Source organism: Globicephala melas, chromosome 15, assembly GCF_963455315.2.
Source record: "Globicephala melas chromosome 15, mGloMel1.2, whole genome shotgun sequence".
Taxonomy (NCBI): domain Eukaryota; kingdom Metazoa; phylum Chordata; class Mammalia; order Artiodactyla; family Delphinidae; genus Globicephala; species Globicephala melas.
Window position 1 is genome coordinate 62,630,872 of NC_083328.1, and position 21,712 is coordinate 62,652,583.

At 54.0% G+C, this 21,712-nt stretch overlaps 1 protein-coding gene across 6 annotated transcripts in view; it reads left to right on the forward strand.

Moving 5' to 3' along the window:
• The window catches only part of MYH7B (myosin heavy chain 7B), a 40,563-nt gene that overhangs the window by 12,332 nt on the left and 6,519 nt on the right, over nt 1–21,712 (forward strand). For 2 of the 6 annotated variants that reach the window (XM_060285190.2, XM_070043746.1), the window contains 24 exons: nt 4,929–5,029; nt 6,280–6,386; nt 6,554–6,697; nt 7,200–7,356; nt 7,647–7,674; nt 8,731–8,827; nt 11,053–11,073; nt 11,224–11,316; nt 11,451–11,514; nt 12,562–12,660; nt 13,330–13,433; nt 13,547–13,685; nt 13,987–14,105; nt 14,197–14,346; nt 14,529–14,699; nt 15,775–15,954; nt 16,047–16,179; nt 16,260–16,336; nt 16,762–16,849; nt 17,051–17,168; nt 18,961–19,081; nt 19,183–19,319; nt 20,102–20,357; nt 21,300–21,542. In XM_060285190.2, the coding sequence (XP_060141173.1) occupies nt 4,929–5,029; nt 6,280–6,386; nt 6,554–6,697; nt 7,200–7,356; nt 7,647–7,674; nt 8,731–8,827; nt 11,053–11,073; nt 11,224–11,316; nt 11,451–11,514; nt 12,562–12,660; nt 13,330–13,433; nt 13,547–13,685; nt 13,987–14,105; nt 14,197–14,346; nt 14,529–14,699; nt 15,775–15,954; nt 16,047–16,179; nt 16,260–16,336; nt 16,762–16,849; nt 17,051–17,168; nt 18,961–19,081; nt 19,183–19,319; nt 20,102–20,357; nt 21,300–21,542 (2,947 nt within the window). Of the gene's footprint in view, nt 1–3,660; nt 3,751–4,873; nt 5,030–6,279; nt 6,387–6,553; nt 6,698–6,980; nt 7,357–7,646; nt 7,675–8,730; nt 8,828–11,052; nt 11,074–11,223; nt 11,317–11,450; nt 11,515–12,561; nt 12,661–13,329; nt 13,434–13,546; nt 13,686–13,986; nt 14,106–14,196; nt 14,347–14,528; nt 14,700–15,774; nt 15,955–16,046; nt 16,180–16,259; nt 16,337–16,761; nt 16,850–17,050; nt 17,169–18,960; nt 19,082–19,182; nt 19,320–20,101; nt 20,358–21,299; nt 21,543–21,712 lie in introns of those variants that run through there. The other 4 variants (XM_060285194.1, XM_060285191.2, XM_060285196.1 and 1 more) reach the window with 4 other exon arrangements.

Here is a 21,712-nt window from a genome sequence, read left to right on the forward strand (position 1 = left end):
TAAATGTCACCTCTTCAGAGAGGCCCTCTCTGACTAACCTGAATAGAGTTACACCCCCGTTACCCTCCACAGCACTACTTTGCGTGGTGCCTTCATAGCACGTGCCACGATCTTTTAACCTTCAAACTCCTCCATTCTGACATCCTCCTTGAGCATCACTTTTTTTCCTGGACAATGAGTGTTGTGTTCCCATCCTGGACACGTAAGAGAAGCTGTCAGATGCATGTTGAATTGAATTCATGTGTCCCTCCCTCCTTCACAGAGTCCTTCAATGTCTTTATCCAAAGAAGGACTTCCAGGCACTGGGGTGCATTGTTGGCAGATATATTTGGGGCTGGGGTGGCTCCCAAATTACATCCTCTCTGCCTACCTGCCTGCCCTTGCTTTCTCCAATGCTCAGCTCCTCTACTGGCATTTTGGGCTGGAAGAGGAGACGCCAGAGATACTATGCCCCTGTCAGGCTTTGCCTAATCAGTCTGGCTGCTACTAAGCTGTGGGTTCCAGGACTCTTGGCAACTGCCGATCTGAGGTCTTTGGTGGAGAGGAATCGGGGACACCTAGACCCTGGTGCCCAGCTTGGCTCTCGCCCCCTACATACTAAGACTTCCAATCTCTATCTCTGGCCACTTTACTCTCTTCCCTGACTCCTGCTTCTCCCCTCCAACTCTCTTCCTAGCCAGGCCCAAGGTTCCCTGGTGTAAGTGGGGGCTGGTGGACAGCATATCAGTTTTTGAGGGCAGTGGTAGACCTATTCAGGGCCACCTGGCTCTGGGGGCCTGGAGATACAGACTAGAAAGCCTGAGGTCCAGCCCTCCCAAACAGCCTTTTCTGGGGCTGTCAGTACCCTAAGTCCCTTGAAGATGGTGTTTCTTTGAGTGATTTCCAGGGAGAGTCCCTCTAGCCCAGGAGGGTGGACACACTGCTGGCCAGGCTGCAGGTGACCCAGCTGCCCTCATGCTGGTCCTGCCTGAAGTTGCTTTCTCCTTTCCCAGTTTTCGTGTGCAGGGGTAGAGAGCTTGCCTTCGGAGTGGGATCCTGGAGTCTGGCCTGGGCTTCCCTCTGTCCCAGTCAGGGTCTTGGTGTGCTTAGCTAAGCTGATTTCCCTTCCAGCCCTCCAGCCCTGATGCTCCTGATTCCTAATGCCCTAGGAGTCTTTAATTTAAAAAAACAACAGGGGACTTCCCTGGCGGTCCAGTGGTTAAGACTTTGCCTTCCAATGCAGGGGGTGTGGGTTCGATCCCTGGTGAGGGAGCTAAGATCCCACATGCCTTTCAGACAAAAAACCAAGACATAAAATGAAGCAATATTGTAATAAATTCAATGAAAGACTCTAAAAATGGTCCACATCAAAAGAATCTTAAAAAATAAAAAGAAAACAACAACAAACAAACAAAAAAACCCCAAAGGAGGGACAAATGTAAAAGATACAGGGAAGTACAAATAATAACAAACCATTGTACCTTTTGTCATATTTGCTTCAAGTCTTTTGCGCCAGGATTCTAGCACTTCAGAGTTCTAATGACCCTGGGTTCTAACACCCCAGCATTCTAAAACTGAGGAGCATATATGTCTTGTCTCTGTACTTATAACATTGGGAAGAGAAGGCAAGAAGAAAGACTTTGGACTGTCTATACTGGCTACGCAGTGGGTGGGTTTGTTGGGTTGAGAGGGTGGTTGTTAAGAAACAAAGCTTCCAGAGGGTCTAAAATCCTGGAATCCTGGAGTCCTGAGGTTGGAGTAGACCTCAGAGGTCATCCAGTCCAAAGCCTCAAGCCCTGTGCAGACTCTACTTGATTCTTCCTTGCTTTTGGCAGGCTCACTTTCTTCCAAGGCAGCCTCTTCCATTGCTGATTGGCTCCAAGTGTGAAAAAGTCCTTTTTTGTGTGTATCTTCAAACTCTGCTTCCTTGTAACTGCACTGTTGTTCTGCTCTTGGGGCCACACAAATCACACAGGCTCCCTCTGTTCCAGCATGGCTCTTCGGGTGTTTAAAGTTGGTACCTTAAGTCCTTGCAGATTGTAGCATTTGTTGCATCTCTCAGGTGCATCTTGGGTTTCCTCACTGCTTTGTCATGTTTGTCTGTGAGCTCATCTCAGCAGGAAGGAGTGTCCGGTGTAGTAGAAGCGAACTTACAGGGCAGTTCTAGACCCACTTCTTTGGGTTGGTTTTTCAGCCCCAGGTTTCTACACTGAGCAGGTAATTCTAGAACTCAGACCCCCATTATATTTGGTATAGGCTAGGCTTGTTAGAGATTCTGATTCTCCAGGCCAGTTCTATTGCTCGGGCCTTAGGCACAAAGCCCTGCTTTCTGAGCATCTTTGAACAGGAGCAGAGTTTTCCCTACCCTCTGGGCTTTCTAAATTGCTCAAGCCCAGCTCCTTAGCCTCTGACCCCATATGGATATTAAAACTCTGTAATCTAAACTATCAATCAAGTTTGCTTCATTCTCTTACTTCATAGATATTTATTGACTTTCTACTATGTGTATCTACTCTGCAAGGTGCTGGGGGCCTAGACCAAGCTCTTGCCCTTTACTGGGTGTGGGTGTGGGTGGGAGGTGGAGGCAGGGAAGAAACAATCTAAGTTCTGTGAAGATAATTAAAACAGAATGATGGGGCTTCCCTGGTGGCGCAGTGGTTGAGAGTCCGCCTGCCGATGCAGGGGACGCGGGTTCATGCCCCGGTCCGGGAGGATCCCACATGCCGCGGAGCGGCTGGGCCCATGAGCCATGGCCGCTGGGCCTGCGCGTCCGGAGCCTGTGCTCCGCGACGGGGGAGGCCATAACAGTGAGAGGCCCGCGTACCACAAAACAAAACAAAACAAAAAATACCAGAATGATGTTGTCACAAATATGATGTGGAGAGAAAAAAGAAAGGAATACATAATGTAGGACTCCATTCATATAAATTTCAAAACCATCTGTGATATTAGAAGTCAGGATAGTAGGTGAGGGAGTGATAACTGAAAGAGGGTTGATGGGGATGCTGGTAATTTGGGGTTCTTGAACAGAGTGTGTTTACTTTGTGAAAATTCATCAGACTGTACAAGGATATTCACCGCAGCCCTGATTGTAATGGCAAAAAGAGAACAATCTAACTGTCCACCCAAAGGACACCTGTATCATTTTGTAACATGGGGAAATATCTGTAGGATTAATTACTAAAACGTTCTGGGCATTTGTAATTTTGATAGATATTGCCAAATTTGGCCATGCATTTTTAACAAAGTTTTCATGTAACATACATACTGTGAAGTGCATACATCTTAAGCATATAGCACGATTAGTTTTACAAAGTGAACACACCTGTGTAACCACAGCCCAGCTCAGTATATAGAGTGTTTCCTGCATTCCAGAAGCTTCTCTTGTGCCTCCTCTCGTTGTTATTTCCCTCAAAGGACCACTCTTTCACTTTATCATCATTCGTTAGTTTTGCCTGTTTTGAACTATTTATGGTTGAAAATGTATCTTTGAAATTATTCCTATAGAATATAGATATGTCTGTATATTTGGAATTGGTAACCTGTTGGTGCAGAGGATTTCTCTTTGTGAGCTCAGCCTAATGTCTGGCTGGAATCCTGGCTCTGGACCTCTTTGTGTCCAGTGTTGAAGGTTCCAGGATCCTTTGATACTCTGACTCCAAGATTCTGTGGCGTCACCAGGGCCTGAATGGGGTGACAGAAAAGGAGAGCCTGGAAGTGCCCTGACACGTTCTGAAGGCAGACTGAGTGTCAGCACCCCGAACCCCTGATGTGAGTAGGGTGCAGGAGGGGGCTAAGAGTGGGAACTTGGCTTCCTGTGAATCTTAAATGTCATTATGAAGGGGGCTCCTGATTGGTCTAAATTTCCTCAATTTGCTTCCTCTTCAGCTAAATTATTCCTTTATGCCTATGGTCCTAGGTCTGGTTTTCTTCTTGTGTAATTTCCCCAGGGGACCTCAGAGAACTAGGGATAGAGGTGAGGGGAAGTGGGGAAGAGACAGCATCCAGGTGCTTGGAGAGGGATGCCTTAGTGTCTCTGCTTCTCTTTTTGAGTCGGTCTCTGCCACTGTTTATCTGTGAGGTTTGGCTAGCGCTTTCCTTTCCCTGGGCCTCAGTTTCTCTGGATGTGTAAAGAGGGTTGGACCAAATAGTCCCAGTGTACATTTTGTGGTCGCCCTCCCTGAGTCTCCTTGCTCTCCACTTCTGGGGGTGTGGACCTTTTTCTGGGTGTATCAGACTCCCTGTGGCTCAGTTTCTCTCTCCCAGCACCTCAGTCTTCCCAAATCTCTCCCTGCCTTGTCCCTGCCCCTGTCGGTCTGAATCTCAACCTCTGAGTGGAGTGAGTGTCTCTATCTGCCTTTGTGATCCCCTGACAATGGGAGGTAAAAATAGCCCAGGGGCCGTGCTGGTGGAGATAAAAGGGAATTTGCCTTTTGTGTCCTGTGGCCAGGCAGGGGGGGCTGTGACACGTGGAGATTGCTGACATAGCTCTCCTCCGCTGACCTTGACGGTGGCAATAAAAGGGGTAGCCCAGCTCCCAGCCCTCACCGTGGTGCTGAGGTGGGTGATCAGGGCTGGAGTTGGAGCCCAAGGGAGGGCAGACAGGCTGATGGGTGAGGGTGCCTATGGGCTGGCACAAGTCTCTCCATTTCTGTGGGAGAGGATACTCTGGTGTTAGAGAGAGAGAGAGAGAGGGAGAGAGAGAGAGTGTGTGTGTGTGTGTGTGTGTGTGTGTGTGTGTGTGTGTGTGTGTGTGTGTGTGTGTTGCCTCACCAGGGAGGCTGAAGTGGGGAGCCCCACGGAATCACCTACTATTAGGTCTTGTGGGTTTTTCGATCATGCCCCAGTTTGGGGCCCCTGGTCCCTCAGTTCCCCTGTCACTGCCATCTTCCAGTGCCTGCTGCCTTGGACTACCTTGAACCTCTAAGATCTCATCCTCCACCTCTCAGTGCCACTACCATGATGGATGTGAGTGAACTTGGGGAGTCTGCCCGCTACCTCCGCCAGGGCTACCAGGAGCAGATGAAGGTGCACACTGTCCTGTGGGATGGTAAGTGAGGGCAGAGTGGGGCACAGCTACAGAGAAGCCCTTATGGACTCAGACCAGGAGTGGGGAGGGGGGCACTCAGCTCGGGTCTGAAGGAGCACTCTGGCCTGAAAGCTTTAGCCCTGAGGATAAAATCCCAGGGAGCCTGTGTACATCACTGTATGTCTGTGAGCAAGCCTCGGTTTGCTCCTCTGTAAAATGGGACAGTATCACCCACCTCCTGGAGCTGCCGTCTGTGGCTGGAGCCTGAAGCTTCTGAGATGAGAGTGATTGGTATGTGTGCAGGCTGCCTCCACATGTCCATAAAACCTGTGCTGGAGTTATTTTTAGTGCTTTCCATAGAGCCAAAGCCTCTGTTTATCAGGGACAGGAATAAAGGCTACTATTTATGACCCAGTTTGCTCATAGGACAATAATAACAATAGACAATGTGTATCAAGTGCTTATTGTGTGCCAGGCCCAGAGCAGATGACTTTCCATGCATCATCTCAACAACCTGGGGAGATGGAGACCAGGGCCAGGGCCAGCTTCGTGGGTGTGCAACCTCTGCAGCCACAGAGGGGCCTCATGCTCGATTTAACACTCTGTTATCACCATCTTGAAACTGTAAATAATTTCTTAACAAGAGGATCTGCATTTTAACACTGGGGCCTGCAAGTTATGGAGCTGGTCCTGACTAAGGCACTTGACTAGTAAGTGGCAGGACACCTGAGTCTGTGCCTTTAACTGCCATGAAATATGGGCTCCCTGTAGCTCTGGGGCCAGCTGACCAGGCAGGAAGGAGCATAAGACAGACTTACAAGACCTGGGTTTGAGTCTTCAGTGAAACGGGGGAGGCAGAACCCACTGAGAATTAAGTGCCTCATATTGAGGGCTGCTCCATATGGGAACTAAGGACATGCCCATAATGTTACCTTTGAGGGACAGGCCCGTAGAGAATGAGGGATTTTCCTGAGGTCACAGGGCAAATACAACAGAAGCAGGAATCTGAATCCAAGTGTGTAATCCAGGGCTGTGAGGGACTGTAACCTCAGTCAGGGGATCCTTTGAGGAGATCTCTAGGGACCCTCCCAGCTCTGCCCTTCTGGGAGTCTGTGTCTGGAAGGATCTTTTCTGGGTACTCCTGCATCCTGACAGGGGCTCCTAGGAGGGGCACAGCTGTGTAGACACGATCTGGGAACCCCAGCCGGGTCCCCAACCCCTGGATGTGCGTCAGCCTTTCTCAAAACCCCCATGCTCTCCCCAAAACTCAGGGAAGAAGCGGGTCTGGGTACCTGATGAACAGGATGCTTACGTGGAGGCTGAGGTCAAATCCGAGGCTACTGGGGGCAGAGTCAACGTGGAGACCAAAGACCAGAAGGTTTGGCTCCCCCTTTTCCCGGAATTAGCTCCTCTGCCTTCCCGGGTGTAGCTCCTGGCCAGTGTGCTCTGGTTGATGAAAGGGTGTCTGGGAGCGTACAGGAGTGAGAGGCTGAGGTCAGTTTGTTCCTGCCCACCTGTCACCCCAATATACGACCTTCCTGGCAGGTGCTGACGGTTCGTGAAGCTGAACTGCAGCCCATGAACCCGCCCCGCTTCGACTTGCTGGAGGACATGGCCATGATGACGCACCTCAACGAGGCAGCCGTACTGCACAACCTGCGCCAGCGTTACGCTCGCTGGATGATCTATGTGAGCTGTGGGCCGGGGAGGGGCCACGGGTGGGATGGGGCTGTGTGTGGTGGGGGCGGGGCCATAGTAGCAGGGGCGGGGCTAGGGCAAGAGGCACAGCTTGGTGGGGACAGAACGGGGAAGGGGCGGGGCTGTGTGCAGTGGGGGGCGGGGCTGTGTGCAGTGGGGGAGCAGGGCTAGAGGCAGGGTAGGGTGATGTCATGGGCCTGTGGAGGCGGGGCCACTGGCTGGGGCGGGGCTAGAGGTAGGGCTGGAGGTTTGGCTACGACAGTGTAGGGGCGGAGCTGCAGCAGCACAGAGGCTGGGCAATGGGGCTGTGAAGGGGCCACGGGCTGTGGGCAGGAGTAAGGGCTAGAGCGGGGCTAGGGCGGCCACAAAGAGTGTGGCATCGCACCTTAAGCAGCTCCTTGGGGGATTTTGCAAGGGTCACAGTTTTGCGAGGGCTAGAGCCTGGGGATGGGAACTTGGCCTCCAACAACCTATCTATACACTCTCTCCTCAGACATACTCGGGCCTCTTCTGTGTCACCATCAACCCCTACAAATGGCTCCCGATCTATACAGCCTCTGTGGTAGCCGCTTACAAGGGAAAGCGCCGCTCGGAGGCCCCGCCCCACATATATGCGGTGGCAGATAACGCCTACAATGACATGCTGCGCAGTAAGGGCCGCCTTGACTCCTCTCCCCCACCCGAGGCCCCTCCCCCGGCTCCAGGACCCCCTTCCCTCCACTTGCACTGCCCTCCTTTTGATGCTGCTGGACACTCTAGCATATCCTTCTGTCTCTCTAAGTGGGAGCTGGCCTGAAGTCTGAAGGTCCCACCTGGTCCTTGCCGTTTCTGGCCCTGGGTGGTGGAGGGGCTTCCCCAGCGCCAAGGATACCCAAGGTGTTCCACCTGTGGCTGGTCCCTCACTTTGGCTAACTTGTCTATCTCCTCCCCTTTCTTCCAGACCGAGAGAACCAGTCCATGCTGATCACGTGAGTGTGGGGCTCTGGGGATGGGGTGGGAAATGCTGGCCATCTGGCAGGAAGAGAGTGGAACTAAAATCATATCCCAAGGTTGAATACAAAGTGCTTAGGGCAGGGGTTTTACCGCCTGGAGTCAGTGTCCCAGGTGAAACTAAATTAGAGCATTTTCTTTGCCCCCTATTCTGGGCAGATGTGTTATGGGTGGTGGGCAGGAAGGGGGTACCAGACTGATCACCAGCCCTGATACCCTCTGTCCCTAGGGCCTGGAATCTTCTCCCACCTTGATCTTTTGGGAGTTCTGATTCTTGCTCAAGGGGAGTGGGGAGACCCCTTTCCTCCTTCTTACCGTCTCCATATTTCTGAATCTTATTTCTAATCCTTTGTTTGCTTTCACTGGTAAGTGGTAGAATTCTTACATACCAAGTTTATATCCAGCCAAGCCAATATGGACATCGTTCGTGTGTGTGTGTGTGTGTGTGTGTGTGTGTGTGTGCAGCCTGCTGGTGAAGATCAAGACCTTTGAAACCAGAAAGACCTGTATTCAAGTTCTCTCGGGTCCACTTCCTGCTGGTGTGCTTGGGCCTCTGAGTCTCATCAGAAAAGACAGAACAATCCTACTTACCTACCACACAGAGCTATAGGAGTCAGTGAGTTAATGTCTGTACCTGGCACACAGCAGAAACAGCTACATAACTTCTCTGAGCCGCATTTCCTTATCTATCAAAAGCGGATGATAATGGTGCCTGCCTTACAGGTTTCTGAGGCTTAAATGAGCCAATATAGGTAAAACACTTGGCCCAGTGTCTGGCAGTAAGTTAGTGTTCAGTAAACAGTGGCATCATAATGTGTTTTCTCATCTCACTGGGATGGTCTGTGTTCGCTTGTTTTGTAAACAATTCTGAGGGCTAATTTATCTCAGGAGTTTTGAGTTGGGGTGTGGGTCCTGAGTTGGGAGCTGGGTGTGGGGAGGGCAGAGGGGCCCTGCTTGAGGGGTAGGGCGTTGGGGGATGGGAGGAATTAGAGTAGTCAGATGGACATTGGTGACTCATGTTTGTGTCGTCCAAGGGGAGAGTCGGGGGCCGGTAAGACGGTTAACACCAAGCGGGTCATTCAGTACTTTGCCATCGTCGCTGCCCTGGGAGACGGGCTGGGCAAGAAGGCCGTAAGACTCGCCCACGCGGGCGCTGCTCCCTGCTGCTTCTGTTTTTCTTTTCTTTCTTCTCCTTTTTTTTTTCTTCTTTTTTTCTTTTTAAAAAGTTGACTCCCCAGAGCCTCCAGCCCTGCCTGAGCCTCCCACCCTGGTGGCAGACTCTGGCCTGAGCAAGGCTCGACCAGCGAGGCTGTGGCCATTCTCTGTCACATTGTATGACGTGGTCCCAGGCTTGCCTCACTGTTCCCATCTGGAACACAGCGGGTGGGACCACATTGCTATTCCTAAGCATTTTATGTATTTTTTCCCTTTCATCATGACCTTCATATTTTGAAAGAGTTTACCAGGTAGGCTGCTTTTACCAAGAAGTAATTGTTTTCTTAGTTTTCATGCACCAAAGATACAGTTACCTGCTGTTAATCAAACAAGCAGGTTCAGCCAGAGACAAGGGCACCTGGCATTCCCAACAGCCAAGGTTAAGGGGCAGTTTTGCACCCCATGATTTCTTTATGGTTTTTGAAATTTTCTGAAACAATGGGGGAACCAATTTTTTGTTTTGTTTTTGTTTTCGAGGTACAACTTGCATTCCTAGCGCCAGGGCCAGCTGTTCAGAGCTCTGTGTGTGCTCCCCTACCCCAAAATGGGTTGCCTTTTCTTTCCAGAAACCCAAGGCCTCCTCCTGCACAGCCCCTACTCCTGGTCCTGTTGAGCCTTGCATTTGTTCTGGGACATTTTTCTTTCTTCTTTCCATTTAAAGTTTTTTTCTTTTTGCCTCTTCCTATTTTCCCCGTTGATTTTCTTGTGTTTTCTTTTTATTTCAGTTTTGTTTTTTTGGTGTGGTGGTGGTTGTTTTGTTTTTGCTGTTGACTTTTTGGTACTCTTTCCTCCCTCCCCCCCACCCCATTTTCCCAACTCCCAAAGTGTCTCTGAGGATGCTACAGAAAGTCGGGTATTGGTCCAGGAACAGGAATGGAGGGCAGGGAGCTGGCAGGGATGCAGCTGGGAGGGGCGGGAGTAGGGGGCACCTGGGCAGAAAGGAGCCCTGCATTGTGGAGTTGGGGTTGGGGGGAGCTGTCAGGCAGGGGAGGTAGAGAGAAAGGCTGCCCCCCCGCAGGGGCCATGGGTGCTGGCGCTTAAGAGCCTTATCAACCTCCCTCCCCTCGGCCCCCAAATTGACCACATCTCCAAAGACAGCCCTGTTGAAAAGCCCTGGATATGAATGTGTGGGGTGGAGCTCGGGGGAGGGGCTCCTGCCGGTTCTCTCCTGCCTCTGTCTCCCCAGCAATACCTCAGGGGGATTTTTAAGTCTTAGGCTCCCTGGAGGTGAGTGAATAACCACAGTCCCCTGGCGTGGGACAGGTGGCATGGCACCTGTCACTCCAAAATCTATTCCTTCCTTTTTCTCCCTTTTTTCCCAGGCTGCTGGGATCCAGAGTAGGGAAGAGAAAGAAAGGGAAAAGGAGGGAAGACAAGGATGAGGCTAGGAGAGCAACGGGGGGAGGATCCCCTCCATTCAGTAAGTCCCTCTAGATGAGACATATGGGTGGCTTCAGGCATCGTGGAAAGCAGGATGCCTGGGCTCAGTGTCTGCTCTGCCCCTGACTTACTGTGCCATCTGGAGCAGATCACTTTCTTGCTCTGAGTCTTAGTTTCCTCATTTGCAAATTAGGGCTAATAATGTGCACCGACAGGGTGTACTATTTTGAATAATAGTCGGTGTACAACTGTACGATGAAAATGCACCTCATCACAGTACAGAGGAGTAGTGTGAAGATGGGAAGTCATAGAGGGAGGGGAGGGGTCAGGAGGTTTGGGCAGGAAGAGGTCTCTTCCAGCCTCAGAGCGTCAGGGAAGCCTTCCTAGAGGAAGGGGCATTTGAGCTGGGCTCTAAAGGGGAGTAGACTGTAGTCAGGAACCTCTAGGGCTTGGGGCAGGGTCGCTTCCTGGGGCATGGGAAATGAAATGATATGGAGGAGGCCAGAGACAGGGCTTGGGGGGGCTGTGAATAGGAGACCCCCAGACGCAGCCCCTGCCTCAAGCCCCTGACTAGGGCCATGTTTGCTCTACTTTCTAGCATTTCTCCTTCTAACAGTCCCTGGAGGGTCGGGCATGAGGGGTCGGGGTGGGGGGTGTACATTTGGATGACTAACGTTCACTGTCCCGCTCGCCACCCACTGCCTGCTCCCGCCTGGTGACACCTCACAGCCTCTAACTTGTCTTCCTTCTCCTCCCGGCAGTTTCTGGCCACGAAGACCAGGGTAGGTATGGGGCTGGTGTGAGTGGGGCAGGCAACAATTATGAGGTCCTGGGGACCCCCCCTCCCCTCCCCTTCCCAACCAGAGGTTGTCTGGGCTGGGCCGAGACCCCGGGACCACGGGCTGACAGAGCCCTTGGCCCGCCACCACCAGGGCACCCTCGAGGATCAAATCATTGAGGCTAACCCTGCCATGGAGGCTTTTGGCAATGCCAAGACCCTGCGGAACGACAACTCGTCCCGCTTCGTGAGTGCTGCAGTGGGAGAGCCGGGTGTGGGTGGAGCCCGGTCTGTCGTGGGGAGACACAAGGTGGTGGGAGCCTTGGACGAATAGGGCAGCGCTGGCTGGGCACCCAACTGAGGTTGCTTTTCTGCCCACAGGGCAAGTTCATCCGCATTCATTTTGGTCCCTCTGGGAAGCTGGCATCCGCGGATATTGACAGCTGTGAGTCTAGGAGAGGGTGGGGGAGGGTGAGGATGGGGAAACAGGCCCAGGCCTGAGTCTTTCCGCTCAGACAGACTGAGGTCTGTCATCAAGTCCTTGGGGCTCCCACCTGTCCCAGTCGCTTCTCTTCATCCCCTGGCTACAGCCCAGCTCAGGCCACCTCACCTCTCACCTGGAACATTCCCCCAGCCCCCATGTAGTCTTCCATTCTCCATTCTTCTGCTGGATCTCCTTTCAGCCAGAGTGATCTTTTCTTAGAGACTAATCTGACCACATTGCATTCCTGCTTAAAAACCTTTTCCAGATCCCATCGCCTTAAGATGGAGACCCAAATCTTTATTTGGCCAGTCAGGCTCCTTGTGACTGGGCCCTTCCCCTCACCCACCATCCCAGTCTTTTCTCTGGTGCTCGATAGGGCAGGCCTGTGCCCCTCCTGCCGTGGCCTCATCTCTACACCTCGAGTCCCCATTCTTCCTGGAAGCCTCCCCCAATGCCTCTCTGGGGTCATTGCCCACCTGACCCAGGCCTGCTGCATAGACACCAGGTACCCAGGCTGCATGCATAGAGGGGCCCCCACGCTGACTGCTCCCCATCTTGGGGTGCATGGCCAGATGCTGATGGATAAGCATGGGCAGGTGGTGATAGGCGGGAACGTCATAATTCATGCCCCGACCGACCCATGCACAAACACACAGAGGCTCTGCTCGGTGGACACACTGACACACCAGCAGTGCTCTGGAGGAAAGGAGTGTGGTCTGTGGATGGTGGAATGAAAGCACAGATGAAAGAATAGACAAATCAAGACCCATACACAGACAGCTACGTTAATACACCCACACACAGAGACACACAGACGTACAAACATATGCATTCCCACACCGTGACACATGTGCTGATGGAGAGACACCCTTCAGCACATACTGGCATGTGTGCAGACACGGCACCTCTACACACACCCTGGCCCCTTGCTGACACCTCCTCCCTGCCCCTCAGCCATAGTGGGGTGACCCACTCGGGAAACTAGGCCAGCACCTCCCTTTTCCCCAGATCTCCTGGAGAAGTCAAGGGTGATCTTCCAGCTGCCTGGTGAGCGAGGCTACCACGTCTACTACCAGATCCTCTCGGGGAAGAAGCCAGAGCTGCAGGGTGAGGGCCAGCAGCAGATGGGCTTGGAATCAGAGCCCACAGGTCTGGGTGGCAGTTGGGCTGCCCAGCCCTGTTCCGGCCCCCGTCAGAGCAGGCCCTGGGCTACCTGTTCCCCCACTGTTCTGGGGTCTGTGACATCCCTTCTTTCCTGGAGACCCAGAGCCCCTTCTATCCACCCACCCCCTTCCTGGGACTTCCAGTTCTTGCTGAGCCCTCTCCTCCTCATGCTAGGAAATGGGCCCCTTAGCACCATTGCCCTAGCAAGGTTGTCTCTCCTGCTGTCCTGACACTAGAGGCCCCACCTAGCACCAGTGGGGAGCAATGGCTCTGTCTAGGCCCAGCTCCCCTCTCTTGCAAGCCACTCAAGGGCAGAATCTGGTCCTCGCTGGGCCGCAGCACCCAGCACAGGGTCTGGGCCATAGGGGTGGCTTGCGGAATGGTCAAAAGATGAGTGAGACATAGGGACCGAGGCTCATTTCTCAGAACTGTAAAGAAAGAGAAGCCATGGGTGTGGGAGTCGAGGAGACAAACTCAAGCTACAAAGTCTCGGGAGGGCCCTACACTCTCCTGCCGGGCTGGCTCCCAGGATCCACCACGCTGGGATGGGGAGACGGAGGAGAGCTGGGTGAACACAGCCGACCTGTCCTTCTCCGCCCCGTGTACCCCCAGACATGCTGCTTCTGTCTATGAACCCCTATGACTACCACTTCTGCAGCCAGGGCGTCATCACTGTGGACCACATGAATGACGGGGAGGAGCTCATGGCCACTGACGTATGTGTGTGGTGGGAGGGGAGGAAACCTCGGGGAGCAGGTCCAGTGCCCTTCACTCGGCTGAACCCTGGAGGAGCCCAGACTTCTCTGAGCCTTCCACACCCCACCCCCAGCATGCCATGGACATCCTGGGCTTCAGCGTGGATGAGAAGTGTGCCTGCTACAAGGTCGTGGGGGCCCTCCTGCACTTCGGCAACATGAAATTCAAGCAGAAGCAGCGGGACGAGCAGGCCGAGGCCGACGGCACCGAGAGTGAGGGGCCCTGACCCTGGCCTGACCTGGTCATCCTCTTGACCCTGATCCCAGCATCCAGTCCATGACCATTAACCCTAAGCCTTGTTCACAGCCTTTGACCTCAGTCTTAACCTGGCCCTGATTGTAAACCGTGACTTCTCAATTCCAGACCCTCACCCTCCTGAGCTGTACAGTTTGCTGACCCTGAACTTAACCTCTTCCAACCTCCCTCTCATAACCCTAAGTGGAGGCCGGTGGAGCTCCCACGTACCCGTGTTCTTGGCCTCCTCCCCCTCATCTCACCCATGTGCCCTGCCAGGTGCTGACAAGGCTGCCTACCTGATGGGGGTCAGCAGTGGAGACCTCCTCAAAGGCCTTCTGCACCCCCGAGTGCGTGTGGGGAACGAGTATGTGACCAAGGGTCAGAGTGTGGAGCAGGTGAGCGGCTGGCAGGCGGGGCCCACCTGGGGACAGCTGGGGCAGGGTCCCCTCCTTGCCAGGTCCCAGAGCAGCCTCCCCGCGCCTCCAGGTGGTGTTTGCCGTGGGGGCTCTGGCCAAGGCCACCTATGACCGGCTGTTCCGGTGGCTGGTGTCACGGATCAACCAGACACTGGACACCAAGTTGCCCCGTCAGTTCTTCATCGGCGTCCTGGACATCGCCGGTTTTGAGATCTTTGAGGTGAGGGCAGGCCCACACCCCCAGGCTCTGTTCTCTCTGGGGTGGAGGACCATGGGAGTGGGGACAGGAGCCCTGGGTGTCTGCCTGGAGGTGGGGTGAGCTCCCGCACACCCCTGTTCTCTGTGGGTCTCCTTGTCCCCATCTACAAGGAGGTCTGCTGAGCCGGGCGCCTCCCACTATAGTTTAACAGCTTTGAACAGCTGTGTATCAACTTCACCAACGAGAAGCTGCAGCAGTTCTTCAACCAGCACATGTTTGTGCTCGAGCAGGAGGAGTACAAGCGGGAGGGCATCGACTGGGTCTTCATCGACTTCGGCCTGGACCTGCAGCCCTGCATTGACCTCATCGAGAAGGTGAGGCCCGGGGCCAGGTCACTGCAAGGAAGGGAAGGCATGGGAGCAGTGGGTGAGCAGAAATGAATGCGCACTTGTGTGTGAGCGAGCGTGTGCAAGCCTGCATGTGTGTATGCATGTATGAGCGTGGCTGTGCACATGTGTGTGTAACGTGTGTATGAATGGAAATGTGTGCATGTGTGTGACTAGGTGTATTGGAGATTGAGTGTGATTGTGTGTTGGTGAGCAGTGTGTGTGTGTGAGCGTGCAACCCAGCACTGTTGCAGCCACAGTTTCTTTGGACCCTCAAAACTGTCCGGAACTACAGGGCAAGGTAGGATGCGTTTGTTTATTTGTCTATAAAACATTACATACATTTCCCTATTGTACAAAGACTAGAAAGAAAGAAAAATCAAAGAAAAATTGAAAAATCAGAAATAAAGGAGAAAAGACGTGTCCCCCAATCCTACCACAACCTGTTTCCTCCCAGTCCTTTATCCTGGGCATCTCTTTTCTCTTATGAACACAGACGCATTTCTTGTCCTACCTTTTCTCTGGGAGTGTATTTTGAGCATGGTGCTTTGTTGAAGAAGGCACAGTAGTTCACGCAGCAGATGATTTTCATGCATTTCTGTAATCTCCTACTAGTGGACATTTAGGTGGTTGACAGCTTTTGCTGTTATAACAGCAATGAAAGTATTCATTTCCCCATTTTGCAGGTTAGGAAATTGAGGCTTAGAGAGGTCTAAGGGCCCCATAGCTACTAAGTGAGGAAGCCAGAATTTGAACTCAACTGCCTTTTTTGACTGTACCACGTGTGAGAGTGTGAGACCACGGATGCCGGTTTGAGTTTGCGCACTTCTTATAAGTAAAGAGAACAACTCAGAGCTGCAAGTTGGGCAGAAGGGGCTTGGAAGCCAAACCACAAACTTTCTTTCTTAGAAGACAGGGCTCCTGGGTGCAGGTCAGTTCTTCGTCCCTCAGGGCAGATGGCTGAGGTTGGAGGGTCTGGGAAAGCTCCCAGAGGGAGGGGCTCCAGGAAGTGGGGATCCAGCCCAGCCTGGATGGGCTGGCTTGATGGAGGCCCTGTCCCCAGCCACTGGGCATCCTGTCCCTGCTGGAGGAGGAGTGTATGTTCCCCAAGGCCTCAGATGCCAGCTTCCAGGCCAAGCTCTATGACAACCACGCGGGGAAGTCGTCCAATTTCCAGCAGCCACGGCCTGACAAGAAGCGCAAATACCTGGCCCACTTTGAGGTGGTCCACTACGCGGGCGTGGTAGGTGCCTGTTGAAACCCCAGCTCTTGACCTCTCTCCTCCCTCCTCCGGGTTCCCCCACCTCAGTTCAGCCCCCGTCTGGTCTCTGGCAGGTGCCCTACAGCATCGTGGGCTGGCTGGAAAAAAACAAGGATCCACTGAATGAGACGGTGGTCCCCATCTTCCAAAAGTCGCAGAACAAGCTCTTGGCTACTCTCTACGAAAACTATGCTGGCTCCTGCTCTAGTGAGTACAGAGGGATGAGATTCTGTAGGGGACTCACAGGGGGATGTCCCTTGGAGTGACTGGTCCCATGTCTCTCCTAGCCGAGCCCCCCAAGTCTGGGGTGAAAGAGAAGCGTAGGAAGGCAGCATCATTCCAGACGGTGTCCCAGCTACACAAGGTGAGGCCCAGTCTAGGCCTCGTGCAGGCCCTCACCCTGCCGCCTCCACCCCGTCCCGGCTCCCTGCTCTGTCCCCTGCACCCTGGGCGGGCGGCCGTTAAGACTTGCAGTGATGTTTAATTCCTCTCCACGTGAACATCACAGCAAGTCTGTGCTGCTTCCCGTCCCCATGCTGCCTGGGCAGGGTTTGTGGGGGATGGGGCCGGAGCCACGGGGATTGGGTGGGGGAGTGAAGACTTTGGTGATGGTAACGGGGACCCAGTCAAACAGAAGAGGGCAAAGGGTCACAAGGAGCAGAGTGAAAGGGCAGCACTGCAGAGACACGCTTAGGCACCTACTGCGCAGTCCTTAAGGGGCTCATCCACTGCGGTTTCCAATTCTGCTTCTCTGCCCTCTTGTGCTTTCTCCCCTCTCCTCACCCCCAGGAGAACCTCAACAAGCTGATGACCAACCTGCGGGCCACACAGCCCCACTTTGTCCGTTGCATTGTCCCCAATGAGAACAAGACCCCAGGTAGTCACCCCAGGGTGGGTTGGTGGCGTGGGGGCACATTGGAGGGAGGGGACAGGGCAGACTGGAAGCTGGGTCTTGCCCCCTCTGCAGGGCCTGCTCAGCCTCAAAGTGAGCCCTGTGCCTGAACTCCTCGTCTTTTCTGGGGCATGAAGTTGTGTCCATTGACCTCTAATCTTTTCCTTTAACCCCCACCATGTCCAGGGATCATGGATGCCTTCTTGGTGCTACACCAGCTGCGTTGCAATGGGGTTCTGGAGGGGATCCGGATCTGCCGACAAGGATTCCCCAATAGGCTGCTTTACGCTGACTTCCGGCAACGGTGGGTGTCTCCCTGCCCCAGCCCTGGCTCCTCCCCAGCTCCAGCCTGAGCGGGCGGAAGGGCACCGAGGAGGATGCAGGGAGACTGGGGAGGGGGCCAGAAGGTATCCCAGTGGGAGATGCTGATGGCTGAGACCTGGGGGTGGGCGGTGGGCTGGGGGAGAAGTGAACAGGCTCAGGGTAAATACTGGAGGTGCAGCCAACAGGCCTTGCTACTGATGAATTGGATGTGGAATAAGAAAGAAAAAGAAAAGACAAGGGTGACTTCTGGTTATTTGGCCTGAGCAACTGGGGAGTTGGTGGTAGATTTACTGAGAAACCAAGATAGGATTTTTTAAATTTTGTGGGGAAGTAGGAGGAGAGTGGATTGAGCTCTACTTTGAACATGTCAACTTTGAAATGTCTCCAAGCAGGGAATTCCCTGGCCGTCCAGTGGTTCGGACTCCGCGCTCTCACTGCTGAGCGCCTGGGCGTTCGATCCTTAGTCGGGGAACTAAAATCCCACAAGCCACACAGCATGGCCGGAAAAAAAAGAAATGTCTCCAGCAGATAGGAAAGCTGAGGGGGAGATGGGATTTGTTAGTCTGGAGCTCAAGGGTCGGGGGGCAGGCAGAGCTGGAGGTAGATTTGGGAGTTGAATGAGGGTTCACAGGGACTAGACTTTATGTAATGGCTGTCACCAAGTGAGGGCTCAGTCCGTGCTGTTAGCCCCTCTGCCTTCCCTTTATAGGTTTGCTTTTTGTCAGGCTGCAATCGTGCACAGTTCCCTCCCCCTTCAGAAGTAACTGGGGCCATCCACGCTGACCGTTATACTTGTGTGTCCATACAAATATTGTACACACGGGTGCACACGCACATGTTCTCTTTGTTTTTCCCTGTAACTCTATGTCTTGGAGATTTGTTCCTTATTAATAGACATAAGTCTGCATCATCATCCTTTTTTTTTTTAAATTAAGACTTTCTTTTTTTAGAGCAGTTTTAGGTTCATAGCAAAATTGAGGGGAAGGCACAGAGATTTCCCATAAGCCCCTGCCCCCACACGTGCACAGCCTCTCCCATCATCAGCATCTCCCGCCAGAGCGGGACATTTGTTACAGCTGATGAGCGCACACTGACACATCCTAATCACCCAGAGTCCATAGTTTCCATTACAGTTGGTGTAATGGAACTTGGTGGTGCACATTCTAGGGCTTTGGATAAAGGTAATGACACATGCAGCAGCCATTTTGTTACGGCAGTAAAATATCCCCTAATCCAGTGACCGGTGCTTTGTTCATCAGTCCCTTAGTGAGGGGCCCTTTTGTGTTTCTAGGGTTTTGCCTTCACAGTGTGGTCACGACAGCCTGACCCACACAGCCCTGTACACATGTGCAAGTGTGTCCCCTTTAGAAGTGGGTGTGCCAGAACCCTTGCTCTTGTTGATTAGAATTCTCTCCCAAATGTTCCTTCAGTTTGTGATATGCTGTAACACATCACCTTCTTTACTTTTTTTGGCCTCCTGAAAAAAATGATAAATTATTAAAAATCATAAACTAAAAAATTATAAAAGTGCTGTATGCCTTCTGTAAATGCTGCAGGCTCTTAAAGAACTGAACTCCTGAATGCACTTAAATGCTACCCAAGCTTTTAACGCCGAGGATGCCCAGTCCTCCAGTGTCACAAGGCCGTCCCCCGCCAGCCTGTTCAGGGGGTGCCCCTCTGGAGCCTCTGCTCCGGCCTCTGAGGGGCCAGCCTCTTCAGTCGTCGGCTCCCTGCCCAGCACCCTCCTCTCCAGCCCTTCCCCGCTCCCCCAGGTACCGCATCCTGAACCCCAGTGCCATCCCGGATGACACCATGGACAGCAGGAAGGCCACAGAGAAGCTGCTGGCCTCGCTGAACATCGACCACACCCAGTACCAGTTTGGCCATACCAAGGTCAGGGCACAAGGGAATTAGGGCGCTGGACCAGATGTGGGCAGTCACACTGCAGGGGTCACGCAGGCGACTGAGGGTTACACCTACCGCCCGCACCCCAGGTGTTCTTCAAGGCTGGGCTTCTAGGCGTCTTGGAGGAGCTTCGTGACCAGCGTCTGGCCAAGGTCCTGACACTGCTGCAGGCACGGAGCCGGGGCCGCCTCATGCGCCTCGAGTACCAGCGCCTGCTTGGAGGCAGGTGGGTGTCGGAAGGGGGTGGGGTGATGCGGGGGTACAGCCACTGTCCCCCAGCTCGCAAAACCCTCTGAACCCAGACTCTCTGAACCCTGTCACACCGTCCTGTGGGTCAGATTTCACCGTGTGGCTACCTGCGTGCCTCCCAAGGGGCAAGGCTGTGGTTTGTGCCACGCAGCCCCCAGCTACCACTTCCTCACCTCGGAAGTTGGGGTAAGAGAACCTGCCTGTACTCCAGGCCATCCCAGAGTGTGGCCCGGAGTAGTAAGAAGGGCATCTAGTGTTTCCCAAGACTCTTAAGTGCCAAGCCCTGGGCAAGATACTTTATTTGAAGTTATCTCGGTTAAAGTACAGGACAGTTCTGAGAGGTAGGTGCCATGATCGTGTCTGTTCACTAGAGGGGGTGTCTGAGCAGAGGGAGCCTGTCTGCTGGCTTGTGGCGGGAGGTGGGAGGCTGGGATGTGAGCCCAGGCAGTCTGACCTTATATAAGAGCCCAGTGGCTTAACCGCCCCTGGTGTCTTCAGGACACTTGCAGGGGCCATTCAGGGCTCTTGAGCTCCCACCCCAGGGGCAGACCTGTGTGACCTTGGGCCTCACCCTCAAGTTTGCCTGTAAAGCAGAGGATTAGGACCTACTTGAGAGGCTGTTGGGAAGGTTAACGAGGTCCCACGCTGAAGTGCTCAGTGCAATGTCCGGCCCAGGGTAGGTGCTCAGGGAACAACGGGGCTGTCATTATGAAGGGGGGGCACTGAACCTGCTGGCCACCTGTGGCTGCCCCTCCCCAGGGATGCCCTGTTCACCATCCAGTGGAACATCCGCGCCTTCAACGCCGTCAAGAACTGGTCATGGATGAAGCTCTTTTTCAAGATGAAGCCACTACTACGCTCGGCGCAGGCTGAGGCGGAGCTGGCGGCCCTGCGGGCAGAGCTGCGGGGGCTGCGAAGGGCACTGGCCACCGCCGAGGCCAAGTGCCAGGAGCTGGAGGAGACGCACGTCAGCGTCACCCAGGAGAAGAATGACCTGGCCCTGCAGCTGCAGGCAGTGAGTAGGGGAGGAGCAGGGTTTCTTTCTGCGACTTGGTGACCCCTGGCCCCCAGCCCCCTCAGAGAACCCCAGGCCGCTCCGAGGAAATACCATAACCAGATCCCCGGCCAGGGCGGACCTGGCGTGCTCTGGGTGCTCAGGCCTCACCCGGGTCTTTCTTCCTATTCCGGAGGCTCATGGGCTTGTGCCCGTGTGCAGCCTCCCACGTTCCCAACCTCCCCACCCAGTCTATGCATGTGTCCTAATGCTCCCACGCCTTGTGTCCCCGTGGCTTCCTGCAGAGCTACAGTGTAGCCCCAACTCTCCCCTCCTCTCCATCCCCGAGACAGCCGCATGCTCCCTTCTCTGGTTAAGGGCCACGGGAACCCAGGCAGCAGGTAACAGTAACAACCAGAGGGTAGAGATCAAGGGTCCGGATCCTCCCCAAGTCCACAGAGCCATTCCTTCCTTCAGCAAATACTTTGAGTGTCAGGCCCCATGGAAGCTCTGGATATACATTGGTGGGAGAACAGACAGGCCTGTGCTCACAAACTCACCTGCTAGAGCAGGAGACGTTATGCAGCCAGGTAGTGAGGAAACAGTGATGGCAGAGAACCTGAGCCCTCCGTGGCCGTGCAGGGCTCTCCCCCCACCTCAGCCCCGCGTGGGCAGAGCTGGCAGCTGGCTTCTCTGCTAGAGCCCTTGTTTGGGCCTTACTCTGGGTTGCCCCCAGCCTGTCTAACGTTCCCCTCTTGCTGCCCCGTCCATCCCTCTACCTGAGCCCTTATCCCACCACACTTGAACGCCTTCAGGGCCAAGAGCAGGTCTTCGGTATTCCTTGGTCCCGGAGCCCAACTAAGCGTGTGTCCAGCCTCTGCACAAATGAACTTGCTTTCCGGGGCCTGGCCTGGTGTCCCTGAGCTGCCTTGACCCTGCCCCATTCCCCGTGTCCCCCTCCAGGAGCAGGAAAACCTGGCGGATGCCGAGGAGCGCTGCCACTTGTTCATCAAGTCCAAGGTGCAGCTGGAGGCGAAGGTGAAGGAGCTGAGCGAGCGGCTGGAGGACGAGGAGGAGGTGAATGCTGACCTGGCTGCCCGCCGGCGCAAGCTGGAAGATGAGTGCACAGAGCTCAAGAAGGACACTGATGACCTGGAGCTGACGCTGGCCAAGGCCGAGAAGGAGAAGCAAGCCACGGAGAGTAAGGTGTGGGCCGGGCCGGCTGTGGCCCTGGGCAGGTGTCTTCCTCTCTGTGGGCCTCAATTTCCTCATCTGTCAAATGCTGCTGTTAATAGCAGCACTTCCCTCATTAGGGCGGGTGAGGATTCAGCGTGTAACTAGCCTGTGCTGGCGCTCGCCACAGGGCCTCGCCCGCA